This window comes from Dendrobium catenatum, unplaced genomic scaffold, assembly GCF_001605985.2.
Source record: "Dendrobium catenatum unplaced genomic scaffold, ASM160598v2 fragScaff_scaffold_772, whole genome shotgun sequence".
In the NCBI taxonomy this organism is placed as follows: domain Eukaryota; kingdom Viridiplantae; phylum Streptophyta; class Magnoliopsida; order Asparagales; family Orchidaceae; genus Dendrobium; species Dendrobium catenatum.
In genome coordinates, this window is record NW_021319234.1 from 1,668,571 (window position 1) to 1,690,040 (window position 21,470).

Genomic DNA, 21,470 nt, shown 5'->3' on the forward strand with positions numbered 1-21,470 from the left:
ATATCTTTCTTATAATTTATTCATACTATTTATATCATCTTATAAATTTTAATATTTTATTATATGCAACAAAATTTATTCTATAGATGATAGATATGTATTATTAATATTTTAAATATTAGATATGTAAATAAATTTATTCTATGGATGATAAATATGTATTATTAATATTTTAAATATTAGATATGTAAATATCATAAAATAAAATGATATACATGAAAATATTTTTAATTTTATTTTTTAATTCAGAACGGTTGAGCTTTGCTTTGGCGGTATTAAATATAAGGCCTTCACAACATGAGGCGCTTTTTCGAGACCCAGATTCCTCTCGAGTTCCCGTGCTTTTCGTCGGTGGAGGAAACTGCAAGCCTGCTATGGATCCATCGTCGCAGAACTCCTCTGCCGCTGGCAATGGAATCCTTCCTACCCCGGCCGGCGGCGGTGGGGTCCACGTAAACACTCCGGCATCCACGCCCACCACGAACAGCGGGATCGCCGTTCTAGACCCTGCGGAGGAGCAGAAGCAGAATCTAATACAATCCATCAACTCGATCCAGAAGACCCTCGGCCTCCTCCACCAACTTTACCTCACCGTCTCGTCCTTCAACGTTGCCTCGCAGCTACCTCTTCTCCAGCGACTGTAACTCGCTTCCGCTACCCTTTTGCCCTTTCTTTCTCGTTTTCATGGCCCCTCGTTTTACTCTGTCTCATTAATGGATTCTTCGTCCGTGATACCATAGAAACTCGTTGGTCGCGGAGCTACACACGATGCAGAAGTTGGCGGAAAATTGTAACATCCAGGTGCCTATGGAAGTCGTCAAGTAAGATTTTTTTTTTCTAGGGTTTCTACGTTATTTATTTATTTAAATTTGTTCTCTTCTTATGTTTTATGATGTGTTGTGTGTATAGTTTGATTGATGATGGGAAGAACCCGGATGAGTTCACAAAGGATGTTATTAATAGTTGCATCGCAAAGAACCAGATTACTAAGGGAAAGACTGATGCATTCAAGGTACTTATAAGCTTTTTGTTCTGGTCAAAAGTTTGCGTATTGCAGTTTTGTTTGTTATATTACTTATTTTTTAGTTGAAGAATGGATGCCAATCATGAAACCTTTAAGAACACTTCCATTAAAGTGCAAAAGGGAAGTAATATCGAGACATCCATTGATGTTTAAATTACTTAGACCAACATAAGTTTCGTTTTCAACTTCTTAAATTTTATCAATGGATTTTAAATTGGTATCAATGAAATATTATTTTTCAGTTTCTTCTATCTATTTATGTTAATCATATGAATTTGAACTTTTAGGGTTACAACGAAAGTCAATGGTAGTATTGGATGTCTATATTTTGATGCCAATTCGGATCTAAGAGAGTTATTTATTTTCATCTAACTGCTATTTTATATTACTCAAAACCTATAATGAGCTATGTTAGTTTAATCAGGAAAATCTTGGCTGGCTGAATAACCAAGTTAAAATATGGCGAACCTTCTGGATCATGGCTCTCTCATTTAACTCATTGCAAATAAAATATAGATTTGTAACTGATTTTGTTGTTGACCTGTCGATGCTATTACTGACCTAATGATATTTTAGCTGTCCCTTGCAATTTTGTTGATTCATGCATCATGTCTAATACAAATTGTTGTCTTCTCTACCATTGGTGTTGATCCAATTCAATCATTAGCATTTTTTTAGATTGGCTCACTGCAGCTGCTCAATAGGTCAGCCTAATTAAGAGGTTATTGTATTGCTCTTGTTGTTTGATATAACAATCTATTTTAGTGTGATTAATTTAATGTAGCACTCTACCGCCATTCTCAAGTACTAGCAAAGAAACACCCCTTGATACCAAATTGAGCTATCATCCGTCGATTTCTCTCTCTTAAAGGGAATTGCACCTGCATTAATGAGTTGGTAAATAATATTTGTTTGTCCCTTGATGACATTTGAATTTTCTCTCTCCTTATACCTCTTAATGACCTCCAATGCAAGTTTTATTGTTGTTTATTTTAACTATCTTCGTTTGATACCATAATAATGTTTCATTATCTCCTTTGCAACCATTGCTCTGATATCATGCTTATTCTCTTGGGTGCTAGCATGGTCCGCTTGGGTTATCAATAGATCCTTATTTTGTTTTTTTACAATTCTCTTGGGTTCTTGTGCTATTTGCTTGGGCTCTTTCATGATTTGGAAACCTCTATTAGTGATTTCTTTTCAATTGCCATGTTTGGCATTTTGCAAGACCATTTGTTAGATAAGGTGAGTAGAGAATAGTTTTAATGTGAATATCATTACTTCTAACATCTATTCACATTCATTTTTGTCATGTTGGTAATTGGTATCCCTACATCCTAGATGCAAGAATATATACCAATTAATCCAAGATGAGGACCAAACCTACACATTTTATTGGACCTGTAATGTGGTTAGCCTAAACTTTTGCTACTATTTGAGTCTAAATTCCGGGAAGAGCCTCTTGGATCAGTTACCTTTCACTAGTAACAGTGTGTAGGTTTTCATATATCAGGAAGGAAATGATGGAAATTTATGGATCCAACACAAATTTTCGGCCAAATATCTCATATGTCAAAGTTTAAAAGCTTATGATTACTTTTGCCGGTGTTACTTTGTTTGCATTCATTTGCTTGAGCATAGGAAAATCTTGAGCATTTGAATACTACCTTGGTTGCATGTAGAGATGCATTGTGCATATGCATCGGCGAAGCCAGTGGAGGAACATTATTGTTGGAAGATAGATTGAGCTTGAAGCTATTGATCAGTAATTGACCGACGTATGTAATGAGCTTTGCATATTATTTAGAATTTACTGTCTAAGAAAGATAGAGAGAATTTGAAGAAATTCTTCCTGAAAACTGGACTAGAATCTCATTTCATATGGGAGACTTTCCATCATCTACATTCAGTTCAGTAGACAATCACTTGGGATGGAGAAAAATGGCCATACAGTAATTAGAAAATATGCTTTTTTACTGATGTATGCACTTAAATTAAGTGGTAGAATGATCACTTATCCCTTCAACATACCCTTCTCTGGCCCTCTTCTATTATTGAACCCTTTTTCTCTGCATCTCTGAATTCCGGACACTTTTTGGTTTTTCTGGTTCATAGTACCTTGGCTTTCCTTCTTTTTCTTTCTTAGTTACTAGCCATTTTTATGATTCCATCTCACATAGCACTTGCAACATCATGGCTACCACCTATGCAGGTCTTGTCAGAGCACTAGGAATTTTCCTCTCTTCATCATTCTCTCTTTATATCACTATGGCCACCACCGCTCATTGTCCATTTTAGCCGCTCCATTACTATGCTTCCACATCTCTAATGGCCCCGCCTTTGGTTTCTTCAATAGATTGGAGAATGTGGTTGGATTGGGCTTGGTAACTAAATGTTTCTTGGCATAGATGCTGAAACTTAAAAATTGAATCATTTTGAAATCTTGTTTTGTGGGTTTTAATCTGACTATAAACAGGCTCGTTCAAGGAACAACCTGACAGTCCCAAAACTGATTCCTTTCCATTTTCTCTTATGTAGTATTCTGGTGTTGGTGCTTATTCTGATAAGTTTATTTCCCCTGCTAGTTTAGAGAACCTCTGCTCATCAATTTGCTGGAAAAAATGCATATATTCAGGCTATTTTGTTGTTCGTTCATCATGTTTCACGAAAGGGTTGTTGACATTTCTCTAATTTACTTGCTACGTGCATGTGAAGTTATCTGTGATTTTTAACTGGTTTGCTGAATAATTTATGTGGTACTGATTAGTTAATTTAGCTAAATAAATTCACCTGCGTAATGCATTTAAAACTCATATTATGCTGTTCTGATGACAATATATTTTTGGAATGTCAAAACTTGAATTCTGTCTTTTTAATGACTTGGGGGCTGCTCTTACCATTTATCATGGTGAAATAGCTCGCTTGTAACATGGCCATAAAACATGTATTCTTTGACCAATTGTTTACTTAATATTAACTTTAAATGGCTTTTTTTAAAAAAAAATTGGTGCTGCGCCTTTCTTCTTTTTTGAACTCTAAATGTGTAAGTCTATTTTACATAAAAAAAGTTTCTCTTTCCTTTTCTTTAGGTTATTTTTTATTTTTGGATGTTAATTCCTTTGTGCTATATATTTTGATAGCTATGGAAGAACTTACCCAAACTTTTGTTCTCCTTCGCTATTTGTAGAGTCTGCGCAAGTACCTTTTAGAGGAACTTGAACAAGCATTTCCTGATGAAGTTGAATCATTTCGAGAGATAAGGGCAAGCTCTGCAGCTGTAAGTCACTTGAGCTTTTCTAAGCCTACTAAAATCATAAACAATGGATACTTAAAAGATGATTTCTGCTATACATGATGAATTTAACGTTATGGAAATAAACATGTTGAGCATGAACTTCTGGAAGAATTTTCTAAGTTTATATTTTATAATGTTAACCCATAATAGCAACTCATATTTTCTTATAGTATACTTTGTTGGAACTGAACTTATATAAGCTACCTAGCTTATATATGCAGTGTGCTATGTTCATCTTGGTGCATGTGTTATCCTGTTCATAAAATAAAACGTCAATACAGTGAACTTTCTGATCCTGCCGTACTTGTTTGATCAAATATTGATTGCAATGTTTAACGAAAGCAGTTGTTTGCATGTATAAACTAGAGTGACTTTTCTATAAATTCAGAGACCTGCAATGAAGTTAAACATAGAAGCATATAGCATTGCAGAAAATCAAAGCCAAATTATCTGTAATATCATCTTTATTTTCATTCACATCACATGCTACAGTTCATATATATATATATATATATGAAACTTAGTAAGGGAATCAGAATCAGTTATACATCAATGGTGTGGTTGGCTGTAGCAGAAAACCAACTGTAGAGATGATTGAATCTGAAAGGCATGTCGCAGCAGAACAGGCGGAGTACTGCGCCATAATATGAAGAAGTGCCTAACTTATCACACTGTCTTATCATCCCCCTCAAGTTGATAATGGGAGTTTGAATTGTTAAATTGTGCCAAAGTTGCGCAGAGCGAGTAAAGCTGAGAGATTTGATAAACAAGTCAACTGGTTGATCTTGGGAAGCTACGTCATGGACTGTAATGCACTGCAGTTTGATATTGTCTCTAATTAAATAAAAATCAATCTTGATATGCTTTGTTCGAGCATTAAAGACAGAATTGTTCGCTAAAACTAGTGCTGAAACATTATCACAAAACAACTTGTTTAGTATAGGTAGAGAAATGCAGAATTCAGACAATAAATGTCTTAACTAGATGATGTCACCCGCAGCTGTAGCTAAAGTTCAATATTCAACCTCAGTAGACCTATCAAGAATGGTTTGCTTTACTGCACCAAGAAATCAATGTTGTTTCAAGAAAGGCACAATAGCCGGTAATGGAGCGCTGATCGGTGGTATTTGCACCCTAGAGTCAGCATAAGCATGCAATTCAAGCTTTGAGAATGAAATGGGTAAACTAAACTGTAACGTGCCGCAAAGATACCGAAGTATGTGTTTTGGCAGCTGAAAATGAAGTTGAAGAGGGTTGTGCATATGTTGACACAAATAGTTTACAGCAAAAAGATTATTTGGTCTAATGATTGTTGGGTAGTATAAAGAACCAACAAGTTGCCAATAATATTCAATTTGAGGGTAGGTTTTAGTAGCACCAACTAAGGTAGGTAATTTGGTGGGTAAAGGTGTGGGAGCAGGTTTACTTTTGGACATTCCAGCTTTGTTAAGTAATTCAGCGGCATAGCGAGCTTGATTGAGATGAATAACTGTGTCAGTGTGAATGATTTTGCAAATCAAGAAAGTGAGCTAACTGACCAAGGTTTCTCATGGGAAATCGAGCTTGCAAAGTAGAGAGATGTGCAGCAATAGCGGGGTATCATTATCGGTAGGTAAAATATTATCTACATACACCAGAATATAAATATGAATAGAGCTATGATTATAGTGTAAAAGGGAAGGATTAGCAGAGCTTACTTGAAAGCCAAATTGAATCAGATATGTGGTGAAAGTTGCAAACTACTGTCGAGAAGCCTTCTTAAGCCTATAGATGGCTTTCTTAAGTAAATAAACATGATTAGGAAATTGCAAGTTTTGAAAACCAGGAGGCTGCATCATGTAGACGGTTTCATCAAGTTGCCCATGAGAAATGTATTAGAGACATCAACTTGAAGAATAGACCAATGGGAGGTAACGAACAAGATGAAGAAAATCCGAATGGTAGGGAGTTTGGCAAAGAGACTAAATGTTTTATGATGATCTAAGCCAAACTCTTGCTTAAATCATTGAGCAACCAAACAAGCTTTGTATCGAACAATTGTGCTATATGAATTAAATTTCATTTTTATAGCCATTTGCAACCCAAGATGTTTTAATTTGGGGAGGACTGAACTAGAACCCAAGTGCCTTGACTTTGTAAACTTTCAAATTCAGCATCATAGCTGCTCTCCAAACAGGATACTTAACCGCTTGGGAGTAGCGGGATGGATTAGTTGGAAATATAGTATGTTGAAGATCGAAAACTTGTTTTTATTAGAGACTTCCTGTTCAAAACGAGTTAGCATTGGGTAGTGTGGTGCAGCAGGTGGTGTAACTGATATAGCTGAATCAGGTGAAGAAGTAATTGGAGAAGTATTTACAAGAATGGTTGTGGAGGCTGGTGCTGAAGTTGTAGGCGAAGATTCAGTGGTAAATATCCCCTCCAAACTTGTTATTATTTAAAAATTGAATTAATCTAAATAGATGAAGTTATCTGTGAACTATTGAAAAATTGGATGAATATAAAAAATAAGTTCTATAAAACTATATAATATAAATTCATTAATATTGTATTATATAAATATAAATCTATTATAAATAATCACTTTATAAATAAAGTAAATCATTGCACTGAGCATAAAAAATTGATTAAAATATGTTTAGATATATTGAGAAGCCTAAACTTGAATTAATAAAATTACAAATAAAAACTTCTTAAATCTTGATTGAAAAATATTTCGTTTTAATATTTATTTTTTATGAATATTTACGATCTTATTCATGAGCTTTTTAAACAATATTTTTCATGGTCATAAACGAGTTGAACATTAGGATGTTCAATCTTTTTCAATTAACAGTCGAGTATTTATGAAAATATTCATGTTTGTTTAGTTAGTTAATTAAACAAATATGAATGAGCTCTTATTTAAGTCAAATCATGAATAGTTTGTCGAATGCTCGGTTCATTTGTAGTGTTATAGACAAGTGTGGTGAAAACGGGATGATAATGGCTGGAATGCTCAAGAGCATTTAGTTAGGCTTCAAAGTACAGTTGTGATGCTCTAGATGCCTGATTGAACCTCAATTGAATGAGCTTGTGGTTGGAGAGAGATAATTGGCTCGTGCTACCCTCTTTTGGGTTCAACCTTGTGTTAGGCGCTCGCATTTGGTCTAGTTGAGTTGGAGGGGTGGCTATGTAGCTAAGGCATGCTAGCCAGATGTTCAAGTTGGGCTAATTGGGTTTAATTGGTTAATTGAGTCAAATAGGTTCAATTAGGCTAGACTTGGGTCAATTCAACCTATGCACTTGAAAACTACGCACGTCAGTAAGCGAAGCCGGTTTCGGCCAATCCCGAATGGCCGAAATTTTTCTGTAGAGTAGTTTTAACTCCTTCCGGTGTCAACACAAAGCCCAGAAAGTTGACGCTAGCGACGACAAATTCACACTTAGCCAAGTTAAGAAATAACTTATTGTCGCGAAGCGTATCTAGGATTAATTTGAGATGGCTAATATGCTCGTCTAAAGACGTGATGAATATTAAAATATCATCAAAATAGACTAGACAAAACTTGCCTAGGTGAGGTTTCAAGACTTCGTGCATAAGCCTCATAAAAGTGGATGGAGCATTACAAAGCCCAAAGGGCATGACCTTCCATTCGAACAACCCTTCGATGGTCTTGAACACGGTCTTCCATTCATCCCCTGCTCGGATGCAGATCTAATGATACCCACTCCTCATGTCAAGTTTGGAGAAAATGGAGGAGCCATATAGCTTGTCCAAGAGGTCTGTGATTTGCGGGATGGGAAATCAGTATTTAATGGTAATGCGATTGATAGCTTGATTGTCGATGCACATGCGCCATTGTCCATCCTTCTTTGGAACAATCAAGGCAGGGACCGCGCAAGGACTCAAGCTCGGCTGTATGAATTGCTTATCAAGTAATTCCTACACAATTTTCTGCAATATGGCATGCTCTCGGGACTCATGCGGTAATGTGGAAAATTGGGTAAAACTGCACCTGGAAGTGGCTGGAACCAACTCAATTTGGTGTTGGATTTCTCGGAGGGGCGGTAAGGCAGGAGGCAACTCTGTTGAGGTAATGTCCTAAAAGGAATCAATCAACTGCTGAATTTCGTTGTGCGGGGAAGAGGCTGTTTATTCAGACACATCTGAAGTCACCAAGGCAAACATTGGACAATCCAAATCTTTAAGCTGTAGTAGTTCACTCCCAACTATAATACAAGCGGACGTGAGGCTGGCTGGGACGGTACCTTGCGCTGGACTAACTGGCATCAGCTTCAGCTTCTTCCCCTTTACCTCAACGGTGTACGTATTCGCCCGACCATCGTGTATAGCACAAGCATCATATTGCCAAGGTTTACCAAGAATGAGGTGGCACACATCCATTTCAAGAACATCGCAGGTGACTTGGCATAAGTACCTCTTGCCGATAGTGAAGGTGACTTTGCAGAGATCGGAGACGAGGAAGTCAACTCCCTTTTTAACCCAATTGATTTTGAAGGGAATCGGATTTCTCATGGTCTTAATTTGTAGGGCCTGGATTGTGGTCTTGAAAATGATGTTTTCTGTACAACCACTGTCAATCACCAAATCACAAACCTTATCTTTAATGGTACACTTGGTGCGGAATAAATTATGTCTCTGTGTCTCGACTGGTTTCCGCATTGCCAAAAGCAACTTCTCCATAATGCCTAGGATTGGTTCCCCTTCGTCGGCCAATACTTCCTCTACCCATTCTTCTGTGTCATCTTGCATACTGGACTGATCAACTTCATCCTCTCCTTTGGCTAGTTGTAATTGGTGTCGAGATGGACATTCATTGGACTTGTGTCCGGGTTGTAGACACCTAAAGCATTTTATGACAGTGGGTTTTGCATATGGGTTATCCCGCAATGGAGCTCTAGGACTAGCTAGCCCCTTCACTTCGGGTGTCATGTTAGCCGCAACAGAGGATGCCACGGGTTGGAGCTTGGGTTGTGGTGTCGCCGTTCTGGACGGTCCGAAATTTCCTTCATTGAATGGTTGGCGGGGAGCATTTGATCGATAGTGGCATTGTAATTGGGCTTCCGCCTTAAGCGCAAAATTCACCGCCAGGGAGAGGGACCAGACGGAATTAAGTTCGAGCTTGTCTTGAAGACTCTCCTTCAAGCCTCCAATGTAGTGCGCCACGAGTTGATTTTCGGATTTCATCAAATTGTTATGTGCGCTCAACTTGTAAATTTCCTTAGTGTATTCATTGACCGGTTGCTGGCCTTGCCGACAATGTTGGTATTGAAGGTACAGTAGTTGCTCAAAATCTGTGGGTAGGAAATTCCGCCTCATGAGCTACTTCATGCAACTCCAACTGCGAATGGGGCCTCTACCTTCTCGTTGTCTATTTTGAAGGAGCTGTAATCACCACGCACTAGCGCCCCCTTTGAGCCGGCAAGCCACATACTTGACTTGCTTCTCGGGATTGACTTCCTTGTAGTTAAAAAAATTCGCCACCGCTCCTTTCCAATCTAGGTAATCTTCTACGTGGAGCCTCCCATCAAAGAATAGAATATCGAGCTTTATGCAGAACCCCTCTGGTTCATTCCACTGGAGGTGAGGTCGCCTTCCTCTGGCCATTGGTGGGAAAAAAAAATTCTCCCTCCGAATCAGAATGCTCTCGCCTGGGAGGATGATGCCCACATCACTTTCTACAATATTTTTTAAAAAAGTTGTTTCCTTTATAATAGTTTTACAATCATCTTTATAAAAGTTACAGCCGTCTTAAATGGACCCTAAATATGTTTTATAACTCATTTTACTATTTGCTCTTCTTAATACAGGAGAGTAAGCGGCTGGCTCAGATGCAGAATGCTTTAGCCAATGGAGATGTCAAAGTGAAGACTGAACTCTGATGGGTATATATTTGTTGAAGTTTCTATGTAAATTTAGGTTTTTATTTTGGATAAATACGCACAATAATCTATAGGATTGTTTCTTTAGCTTTGTTTGTGGACTAATTTTTATCACTAATATCTATAGCTATGTAAGCTGAGGTAAGTTCTTCAAGAATACTGCATATATATCCTGTATTATTGTTTAAAATGTCTTATTATGTGACTATCCTTAACGATCAAAAAAAATTTTTCTTTTTTTTTTTTTCATTTCTGTGTACTTATGATGACATCTCTCTAACGATGTCTTTGGTTTCAATCAATTTGTGGAAGTACAAATGCATTTTATTTCTATTTGCATCAAAGCCTTGCATTGGATACCCATAGGTATTGGTGCACCCATGACCTCGTGGGTTGGGTATAGGTGGGTACTCAACATCGAGGGATGAACCGATTTAAACTGTTAATCACCATATGCCGTATATTATCGTAATCCTCGCTACGTAGTGCGCATCACTAAACCGCGTTGCGACCACGGTAAATTTTGGTATGCGGTTTGAAAGTTTGCAGTCAAAGCAAAGGACAATAAGGCTTAAGGTCATCAGTCTGTGGCAGACTGCATTCAAAAAGTGTGGAAAATGGGTGTGTATGGACGGGTAGGGCATCCGAAAAGTTATCATGGGTGGGCGTGGGTGCCCAATGGTTATTTTTTTGGATTTGTTTCGGATACTTATATATTTTTTTTGTAAAAATGATTTAAAGTTGTTGTGGATAATGTAGTTTTTCTAAATGTTTTTATAAAAAATAGTTTCTTAATAATAAAAAAATTAAAAAATAATGAGAAAGTAATAATAAAATGAAAAATTATGAATGTGGTGTAAGAATGTGAGTTATCTTCAAATTATTTAGGTAAATCATAAATATGTTGAGTAATGTGATCATTTTAGATGCATTAATGTTGTGAACGTAGCAAAAAAACATAGCTATCGATGGTGCAACAAGTGTTCTTAGTTTCTTCCACACTTCTAATTAGTATGATATATTTTAATTAATTAATATAAATAATTAGTTTAATAATTGCTTTTACTTGTTTAGTTATTTATTAAAGATTTAATTAAAATTTTTAAATATTTAATAAGAAAGATAAGGTAATGTGTTCCTTCATAAAAAGTTTTATAAAAGAAGAAAAACTAATGTTGAAATGTGGCTATTTAGTAAATTTAATTTTGATTAATTAAATTGCAAAGAACTTTTTTATACTATTTATTTACAATAATAAATTAATCATTTGAATAATTTTTACTATTGTTGCATTAAAATAAGATGCAGTTTTAATTATTGTTATAATCAAAATTTTAAAAACTAGACTGGATAGAATTACTCAGGGCCGTCGGTTCGCCGGTTGAATTGCAATCGGGTGGTTCAATTATCATAATTTTAAATAATTAAATAAATAATTTTCTTAAATTAAATTATATCTAAATATGTAATATAAATTAGTAATAATTTATATTAAATTATGTAATTATATGTAAATTAAAATTTAAAAATTGAAAAATATTTAAATTTAAAATTATCATATTATTATAGTGTAAATTCTTATAACTATGAGATTTGAGAATTTTGGCTTTTATACGAGATTTTAAAATAATTCTTTCACTTAATTATGTAATTTTTTTTCTAAATTTTTTATTTCATTTAATTGTTTATCTCATATTTGAAATAATAACATTATTATTATGCTAATTTTTTTAAATTTTAATAATATTATTATTTATTTATATTGATTGTAAGAAAATGAGAAAGTGCAGTAACTCCGAAAGCCTATACGGCTATACCCTCAACAGCCGTACCTGTCTACAAAGTCTATCGACCACTATGCTAACTCCCACACGCAAAAGCCCTCTCCACACGTGTTTCCATATCCGTGCTCTCTCTCTCTCTCTCTTCCTGTCTTTTCCCAACTCTCTCTGATAGACATAGAGAGAGAAAGACTATTTACTTCACTGTGAATGTGAAGAGTGCTTATTTATTACAAATTAGAGGATTAGAGGTCCTTAAGACATATAAATTTATGATTAGAGGAAATATTATAAAATTTTTGTAAAAAAATTTTGAAAAAATTTAAGCTTAAAAATTATTAAATCTTATTTTTAAATGAATAGTATTTATATTTGTTGCGGGTTAGAATATATGCGGTGATAGAGTTAGAAAATTTTCGTCTCAGGTTGTACATAATCCAGTACACAAACAATATGAAAAAGAAACACCAGTATTTTTACGTGAAAAATGTTGTAAAGGGAAAGATCATGGGGACACGCCCATTTGATAAGATTCCACTAGTATTTGTTAAAGTTACAAATGGCTGGCTTATCCCTGAAATTGAGGACGATCAGATACAAACTCTCGAGTTGAAATTCAGTTACAAACAGATGTTGAAATTCCGGCGACGTTGGGTGATCAGGCAAAACTCCTGCGTCACTTAAGGGTCAGGTGGAACTCCAACGTCACTTGGGTAAAAGTCATGCGTCGGATAGAAATCCGACGACGAGCGGAGGTCCGACGTTGGGTAGAAGACTGACGTCAGTCGGCGGCCAGGGGGAACTCCGGCATTAGATGGCATTTGGGCAGAGCTTTGACGTCGGTAGGCTGTCGGGTGAAAATCTGGCGATGGTCGAGAATGAGTCTCTTCCTTCTCTTCTCTTCTTACTTGAGTCTCCTTCTTGCCCCCCTTTCGGGGGTTTTCCACGTAAAAAACTTGGTCTCTTGTGAATGTCGCACCCCCTCTTTTAGCTGTGTGCATGCTGGATCCTCGTACAAAGCTAAGACATTAAATTTTATGTTTCTCTACCACCGCGAATACTCTATGACACAACAATATTTATAAATTTGTTTTAATTTCATTTCTTTTAGAGTTTTGAGTGTATAATAACCTATTGTGGGTATAATTGACAACTCAAAAATTATGCTATTCTAACTCGTTATATCTAACTTTCTATTTATAAATATATTGATATATAGTTCAATTTAGTTCTTCATTCTCTGCCGCATCCTTCGTTTATTTATAATTATATTAATATTTCTCTTTGTTGATTTTTGTTGGTCATACACAACGTAATGTTTTTATAACTTCTAAGGCTACGAGCAATCTATTATGAGAGAGATGAATATCTAAGGCTTTGTTTGGGACGGTTTTTTTTTTTTTGCTTCTTAAAATAATTTTTAAGTAAAAAATTATTTTTTTGTGCTAAAAAATTATTTTAAGAAGTAATTAAAAAATAATCACAAATGAAGCCTAAATCAATATGCTATGAGTAGGAGAATAAGGGTCCAATGTAAAACTAATGTTTGAGAAAAGAGAAATTAGTAGGAGAGGTCATTTGCTTATCATTAGCACTTTTCTTTATACTATTTTGTATTTTGTCTATATAATTAGTGATTTCATGCTAATTAATACAAGAGAATGCAAAATATATAGAATAATATATAAAATAAAGGTCATCAAAGCTCATGATTTAAGAATTCTTTAATAAGTGATGATTAGAGACTAAGGCTTCATTTGGGACGGTTTTTTTGTTGCTTCTTAAAACAGATTTTTAGCACAAAAATTAAAATTTTTATACTAGAAAACTGATTTAAGAAGCAACAAAAAAGTTGTCGCAAACAAAGCCAAAGTTCTACTTTATTAAGGTTTCGTTTGGTGCAGTTTTTTTTCTGTTTTATATATGAAACAATTTTTTAATAACGAAAGTTTTTAATTTAAAAATTTTTGTATTAAAAAGTTGATTCATAAAACAGTAAAAAAATGGTCGCAAACGAAGTATAAGTCTTTACTTGATTTGTTCAATAAAAAATAATCACAGGCTAATTCATTGAAATTTTAATATAAAAAAATTAGAATTTCATTTTATTCTTCCAAAATTGAATGATAGTGCAATCAAATTGATATAATTAGATGTTAATTAGAGACTAAGGCTTCATCTGGGACTCTTTTTTTGTTGCTTCTTAAAACGGGTTTTTAGCACAAAAATTAAAAAATTTATAATAGAAAACTGCTTTAAGAAACAAAAAAAAATTGTCTCAAACGAAGCCAAAGTTCTATTTTATTAAAGTTTCGTTTGGTGCAGTTTTCTTTCTGTTTTATATATGAAACAATTTTTTAATAACGAAAGTTTTTAATTTAAAAATTTTTGTATTAAAAAGTTGATTCATAAAACAGTAAAAAAATGGTCGCAAACGAAGTATAAGTCTTTACTTGATTTGTTCAATAAAAAATAATCACAGGCTAATTCATTGAAATTTTAATATAAAAAAATTAGAATTTCATTTTATTCTTCCAAAATTGAATGATAGTGCAATCAAATTGATATAATTAGATGTTAGCATATAAATATTCAAAAATTTGATGCTATTCACATTATCCTAATGCTTTAGTTTATTTAATTTCTTTTATATTTTTATTCTAATTCAAATTTTAAATCTTATTGAGGGATAAGAACAAGAATTCAGAAATAATAATAAAAAAGGAAGCTTAAATAACAGTAAAATGCTGGTCATGATGACATAGCCAAAAAGGCCAAGTTAAATGAGCTGTAAAAGATATGAACAGTAATTCAAGTCAAGAAAATAGTAGCTCAAATTAAGCTCATATCACTTCAAATTGCCTCTTTTAAGCCTTCTTCTCTACCTATTGCAGTGAGAGATAAAAAAGTTGAAGAAATTCAATTTGAAAGGTTATTTAATGGAGTTGATGTTACCTTTCGTTGGCCGAGTAAGAGAAGGAAGAAAAAAAAATTCAACTTTTCAATGAAAGGGTGGAACAGAAGAACTATTTCAGAATCAAATAAGAAAAAAAAATCATCCTTTTTCCACAAATGCTTAAGAATTTAAGAAAAATGAAGAAGAAGAAGAAGAAGATGAGTATGGAGGAGGGAGACAGCCTCTGAATTGGAAGAAATCGAAATAAAAATCTTTTTTTTTTTCAGAATAGTTTAAAAATAAAGAAAAATGATGAAGAAGAAGCAGGTGGGAAGAGCTTCTGAGTTAAGAAATCAGAATAAAAATCCCTTCTTTTCCACAAACGCATACAAACTTGAGGAAATTAAAGTAGAAAATCAGAGGAGAAGACAAGAAGAAGAGGGAGGTGGAAGAAAGCTTAAGAATTATGAAGAAATCAAAATAAAAAACCCTTCTTTCTTACAAATGCGTAAAAATTTAAGGAAAAATACAGAAGAACAAGAAGAAGCAGAAGGGGGAGCTAGAAAAAAACTTGTGACTTGAAAAAAATCCCTTTTTTTCCCACAGATTCATCGAAAAAAATGCAGAAGAAGAAGAAGAGGGAGGTCGGAGACAGGTTCTGAACAAATAAGAAACAGAGAAAAGAGAGGAAATGGCTTAGTATAGAGAGTTCGGGGGAAGAAAAAGGATAAGGTAACAGAAGCTTAAAATAGAAAAGTAGAAGATTTTATGAAGCAATGATGAAAAACCTTTTTCCATTCCGACAAAAGCAAGATTAAATGAGATAAAGGTTGAGAGAGAATGAGTCAAATTCCATCATCATTACGCTAATCTGCTCAAGTTACATAAACCATAAAAATATTAATTAAAAAAAAAACGAGAAGCAGATCAATCTTACCAGAGTCAGCGTACAAGAGATTCATGGAAGCTGTGATTGAGGGGAATGAAGCCTGGTCCGAGATCTTCTTCTACAGCTAAGAGAAAGAATACAGAGAGAGAGAGAGAGAGAGAGAGAGAGAGGGAGATTTCATGGCTAAGAAGAGAGAAGAGGAAGCGCGAGAAAGAAAGCCTCGAGCCAGACAACATTCCCCTCAAAAAGAAAGCTTCCTTCTTTCCCGAAGCTCCGAAGAAGAAGAAGAAGAAGAAATCTTCTGTTCATTTTGTCATTTTTTCCTCTGTAATTTCTCCCCCTGGAGGTCCGGTGGGTGTTCGGCTTATCATGACCGAAATGATTACTCTTCTGAAGCAAGAATACAGAGAAAAAGGAGGGGGAGACTGAAATATCTGGTGAAGAAAATAATAAATTCTCTATGACCTTCTATTTTTTTATATAGAAAACTTCGACACTCAAATTTAATGAAAAAAAAGGGTGGAGATCAAATTTTATTTCAACGGATATAATTATGAAAATTTTATTCAAATTTATATAAATTTAATTTATAACTGTAATTAAGATTATACTCATTATATTTTTCACATAAAATTGATTTATATTATTTAAAAAATCCTTACTGATTATACCTTTTGGCTCTCATAAAAAAATATTTTTTTCATTGAAAAAAAATGAAGGAAGACGCTAACAATGGTGAAGAGATAGAGAGAGAGGCGAAGACTTTCAACGAGAAGAAATGGAGTAGTAAATAGTGGGTCAGCAAGGGCAGAGTTGCAGACAAAAATTTTAAAGAAGGGAGAGAGAGAGTAAAAAGACAATACACTGAGATCAGGCACCCGTCCCCACCCCCTTCACCATGTCTCTCTCTCTCTCTCTATTCAGAAGAAATGACCACGACTTCATGCACCCATTTTCTCTCTCTTCTCACTCTCCCCACTTTTCACGTGACTTTCTCTCTCTATCTCTATCCTCTCTCTCTCTCATCAGACTCAGCACAATTCACAGCTTAAGCATTGGTAGTCCATTACTCTATGTCATGCACAAAATATTCAGTGAGGGAGTTGCTCAACTTAAGAGAGAGAAAGAGAATGAGAGAGAAGAGAAGATAAGGCTCTAGTGATCTTTAATGGGATAATAGGCTTATAAACTATTTTATTTTTATTATATTTATAAATACTAGATTCTAAATAACTTAGGATATGTTTGGGCTAGCTTTCTAACTATTTTTTTTCCTCTAACATCTAATATAATTTCATTTGGCTATTGACTTTTGTTTCTTTCGCATAATTTTTTAGAAATTTTTGTGATAGAAAGCTGTTATGTATAACCATATTAGTGAAGTTATTTTCTCTTCAATAATTTCACAACAAATTTTATAATTATACGCTATAGTCATCCCAAACAGATTCTTAATTTTTGAGCTACAACTTTCTTTCAACTTTTATATTTTAGTGATAAGTTGAAAGAAATAAATTCACATAAAAAAAGGGCAAGAACACGATCATCAAATAGAAATGTGATTGCTTTCTAAAAAGCTAAGTCGTGAGAAAGCTGCCAAAAAAGTCCTTAATATCTATTAATCAACTTAATTAAAAAAGTTATTGAGCTTAACGTTTCGTTTGCGACGACTTTGTTACTGCTTCTTAAAGTTGTTTTTACTTACAAAAAATATTAATTTTTGTAATAAAAAATTATTTTAAGAAGCAGTAAAAAAACCGTTCCAAAAAAAGCCTAACTCAACTCGTTTATCTCTTTATTATTGAATATATGAACAATATTAAAATACATAAGATATTATTATTTAGGATATGTTAGGGTGATAATTATTGTTATTTTTCTATCATTCACGTATCATTATTCATATATTTTTAATAGTATTTGACCATAATTTTTCTTTTAATCTGATAATTTTTTTATCCATACATACATTAAATTAAATTAATTATTATGTTATTTAATATATTAAGATAAAGATGTACTACCGGTCAAAGAAATTTATGGGCCGGGCCGTTCTCAGGTCCAAGATGAAAGGGCTCTATTGGGCTCACTGACTGAAACAAAAAAAATTTAGAAAGGCCATTAAAGCTCGGCAAAACTCTAACATTCGCGAAAATATGGCGTTTGTGTGCATCAAAGATAAATATTAAAACAATTTTTCTTTAAAAATAGAAAACCAAATTTAACAAAATAATTTCCATTTTTTTGCAATTCTACAAAAGAAAAAAAAATCAAATTGTTAATTTATGAAGATGATTATTGATACGGCATCACAAAAATTATCTTGATCGAGCACGAATCTCGAGGCAAAAGCTAGTTGGAAACTTCAAAAATTAATTTTGACTAGTGGATTCATTCAAACCGGGCCAGGCCCCGTGGTTTTTCCCCCTTTTTCAGGGGTTTTCCACGTAAAAACTTTGGTGTCTCTTATGAACGCTACACCCTCTCACTTATCTGATTGTGTGCTGGATCTTCGTACAACGCTAAGACGTTAAACTATATATTTCTCTACCGCCGCGAATATTCCAGGACGCAACAATTATTACAAATTTCAAATCTACAATAGAAAACTTTTTTTTTTAACAATATATTAAAGCCATAACAAAATATAACTCATATTTAGATTACCTTATTGCCTTTTGCCACCCCAATAAATTATATATTTTGTGGCCATATATTATTAGAGAAATATTTTGTGGCCATATATTATTAATAAAAAATTAAAACACCTGACTCAAGGGAAGAACGACACTTCACCCCTGAGAAAATATGCTCGAAAGTTTATTTTAGACATAATTAAATTCTCTTTTGAACTTATGTTCATCTTTTATGGGAAGAATGACAATTTGCCCTTTCTCACTTCTGTTTTCTCCATCTTTTCGTTCTTTCACAAATGGATCCGAATAGAAAGACTCGTACATTCTTCCAATCCAATCTCATCGGCATGGACTCAAGAACGAACACCTTTAGCTATTTTGATTGTACCCTGTGAATCGCGTGAAAATAGGATCATAAGCTTTGATATTTTTTCAATCAACAGAATATGTATTAGATAATTACGTTGATGAAGCTCAATCGAAAGGAGCAACTCATCGAAGATTTAAATAAACATTGATAATGCTTTGCTTTAAAAAATTTATAACATGTAATAAAAATTAGGTTATTTTGATTGAACTTTGACATTGAACTAAATTTAATATCAAATAGAGTATTTCAAATATGTATAAATAATAAATAATGAATATATTTATCAAATTATTGCAATCATAAGGGTGTAAACTGAAAAAATTATCAAGAAAATATCTCACCAACTTACTTAAATAGTAGTAAATTAGAACAAAAAAAGGACTTATTTGATGAGCACAAACTAAGTTGGAGATTCTTTTTAGCATTTGGTCATTAGTCAGAAGATTATTAGTGACCTGTCTTGGCTTATTAATTGTTAACAGTTTCTCCCATTCTTCTCAACAATCAATGAACCTAACACTTTAATACATTTTTTTTTTATTTTTTTATTGAAATTTAATTCCATTTGTATTCACAATTGTCTTTCTCTATTTTTTTTGTTTTTTCCTAAAATAAACAAATACTTAAATTTGTTGAATAATTACCAAATTTAATTTAGAATTTCATTAAAAATGATTAATTAATATATTAAAAAGATTAAGGCTTCGTTTGGGGTGACTTTTTTATTTTTTCTTAAAACGGGGTTTAGTTTTAGTACAAAATATTTTAATTTTTTAACTAAAATTATGTTTTAAGAAGCAATAAAAAAATAGTCCCAAATGAAGCACACGGCCTCGTTTGATTCTCTGGCTTTATTTCTCATTTTTAACGAAGCTTTCAGAACAGCAAATGGAGAAAAAAATTTCTTCTCAAATCGGCGGAAATACGGAGATTCACCATAAGTTATTTTGAAAAAGCGGTGTTACCAAACAGCAAAACAATCATTTTTTTGCCGATTCAAACCGCAAACGGAGAAACAAACGAGGCCTAAGTCTTCATTTGGAACGGCTTTCTTATTATTTTTTAAAGCAACTTTTTAGCACAAAATTTTTTGTGTTTGAAATTTTTGTACTAGAATGTTGCTTTAGAAAGCAATATGAAAGTTGTCCGAAATAAATCCTATGATTTCATTTCGGACGACTTTTTTACTACATTATAAAAAAAATTTAGTGAAAAAATTTTTTAAACTGAAAAATACTTAAAAAAGTAATAAGAAATACACCTCAATATTATAAGAGAGGAATGTAGAATATAGACAAGTGGTGAGAAGAATTAGGTTAGTTTAATTAGAACAAAATGTTGATAGGGACTTCTTTGTCTTCTTCCCATAATAATTTCTAACAAATGCAGCGCATATATGCATTCGTCAGTATTTAATTTCAGAAAGGGCTTGCAAGGAGTCGGGAGAAGCCATGGGAGCTCTGAAACTTCCTCCCAAAGGGTGGTTGGCTATAAGGGTCGGCGAAGAAGGAAGAGAGCAGCGGCGATTCTTAGTTCCCGTAAGGTATTTAAGCCATCCTCTCTTCATCGAGCTTCTTAAAGAATCGGAAGAGGAATATGGATTTCAGCAGAAGGGGGCGATAAGAATCCCCCGCGAAATCGAATATTTCCTCCATGTGAAGGAAGTTATCGATCGGGATAACAGTTGCAGAGCTTCCGAGACGGCTTCCGCCGCTCACTATCTTCATCGCCCGATCGATCTGATCTGTTTTCGAGCGATCAGTTGATGATTAATTTGAAGATGGAGAATCTGTTTGGATCGATTTTATCTCGTTTTTCTCTGTATTTTTTCCTCTTTTGTTTAGGGTTTAGAGAGTAGCTGTAATCGGAGGAGTGGAAAGAGAAAAGGAAAGCTATGCTTTTTATTTTGTTTCAAAGTATGAAAATTTGATGGAGAAGATTTGTGTGAAAATATAAGATTTACTTTGAGATTAGCATAATATAAATTATAAAGGGAAATTTACATATATACCACTTTATTTCATGATATTTACATATGTAACATTAAAAAATTTAATATTACATGTCTATCACTCATATGCAACTTTAATATTGAATATATTACTCCTATAATTTATTTCTACCATTCATACAATCTTATAAACTTTAATATTTAATTTCATATACTCAAATTTGATCTATGGATGTATAAATCTAATATTAATGTTTTGGGTGTTAGATATGTAAATAGCATGAAATAAAGTGGTATATATGTATGTAAATCCCACAATTATAAATATTGCACACTAATCTTAAAGCAAATTCAATGATTTGGATGCAAGGAGTTTGGTTTTGGATTTGAATAATTACTTGTGGTATAATTAGATAGAGATTTGAGGTGGCTACTACCCTCCTAAATTCAAAAAAAAAGAAGCTATAATTATGTATAATATGTTTTTTTTTCAAAATTTATTTTGAATTTTATAAATTACAAAAGATTAGCCAAACTTGCAATTTAGAGTTTTTTTATTGCTCATTTTTAATTGAAAATACATATTTGCTAAATTGATAATAAATTGTTTAAGTGGTCCATCACTATTTGTGGTGGAAATATTAGGGGTGGCTATCACCCTTTTTTAATTTATTAAAAGTTTTATATAATTAAATATAAGATAAAATTTAAATATTTATATTTGATAATAATTATATATTAT

At 33.5% G+C, this 21,470-nt stretch overlaps 2 protein-coding genes across 2 annotated transcripts; both read left to right on the forward strand.

The window, feature by feature from the left end:
* The first annotated feature begins 294 nt into the window (after nucleotides 1-294).
* Nucleotides 295-10,433, forward strand: LOC110101763 (mediator of RNA polymerase II transcription subunit 10b). Its single transcript, XM_020829821.2, has 5 exons — nucleotides 295-640; nucleotides 741-821; nucleotides 910-1,012; nucleotides 4,212-4,301; nucleotides 10,134-10,433. Exons 1-5 carry the CDS (start codon nucleotides 375-377, stop codon nucleotides 10,203-10,205), a joined length of 612 nt encoding a protein of 203 aa, XP_020685480.1. The 5' UTR covers nucleotides 295-374; the 3' UTR covers nucleotides 10,206-10,433.
* Nucleotides 10,434-20,228: 9,795 nt separating this feature from the next.
* LOC110101706 (auxin-responsive protein SAUR32-like) lies at nucleotides 20,229-20,543 on the forward strand. The gene has a single exon (XM_020829705.1). The coding sequence runs from the start codon at nucleotides 20,229-20,231 to the stop codon at nucleotides 20,541-20,543; it is 315 nt and encodes a 104-aa protein (XP_020685364.1).
* The last annotated feature ends 927 nt before the right edge of the window (nucleotides 20,544-21,470 follow it).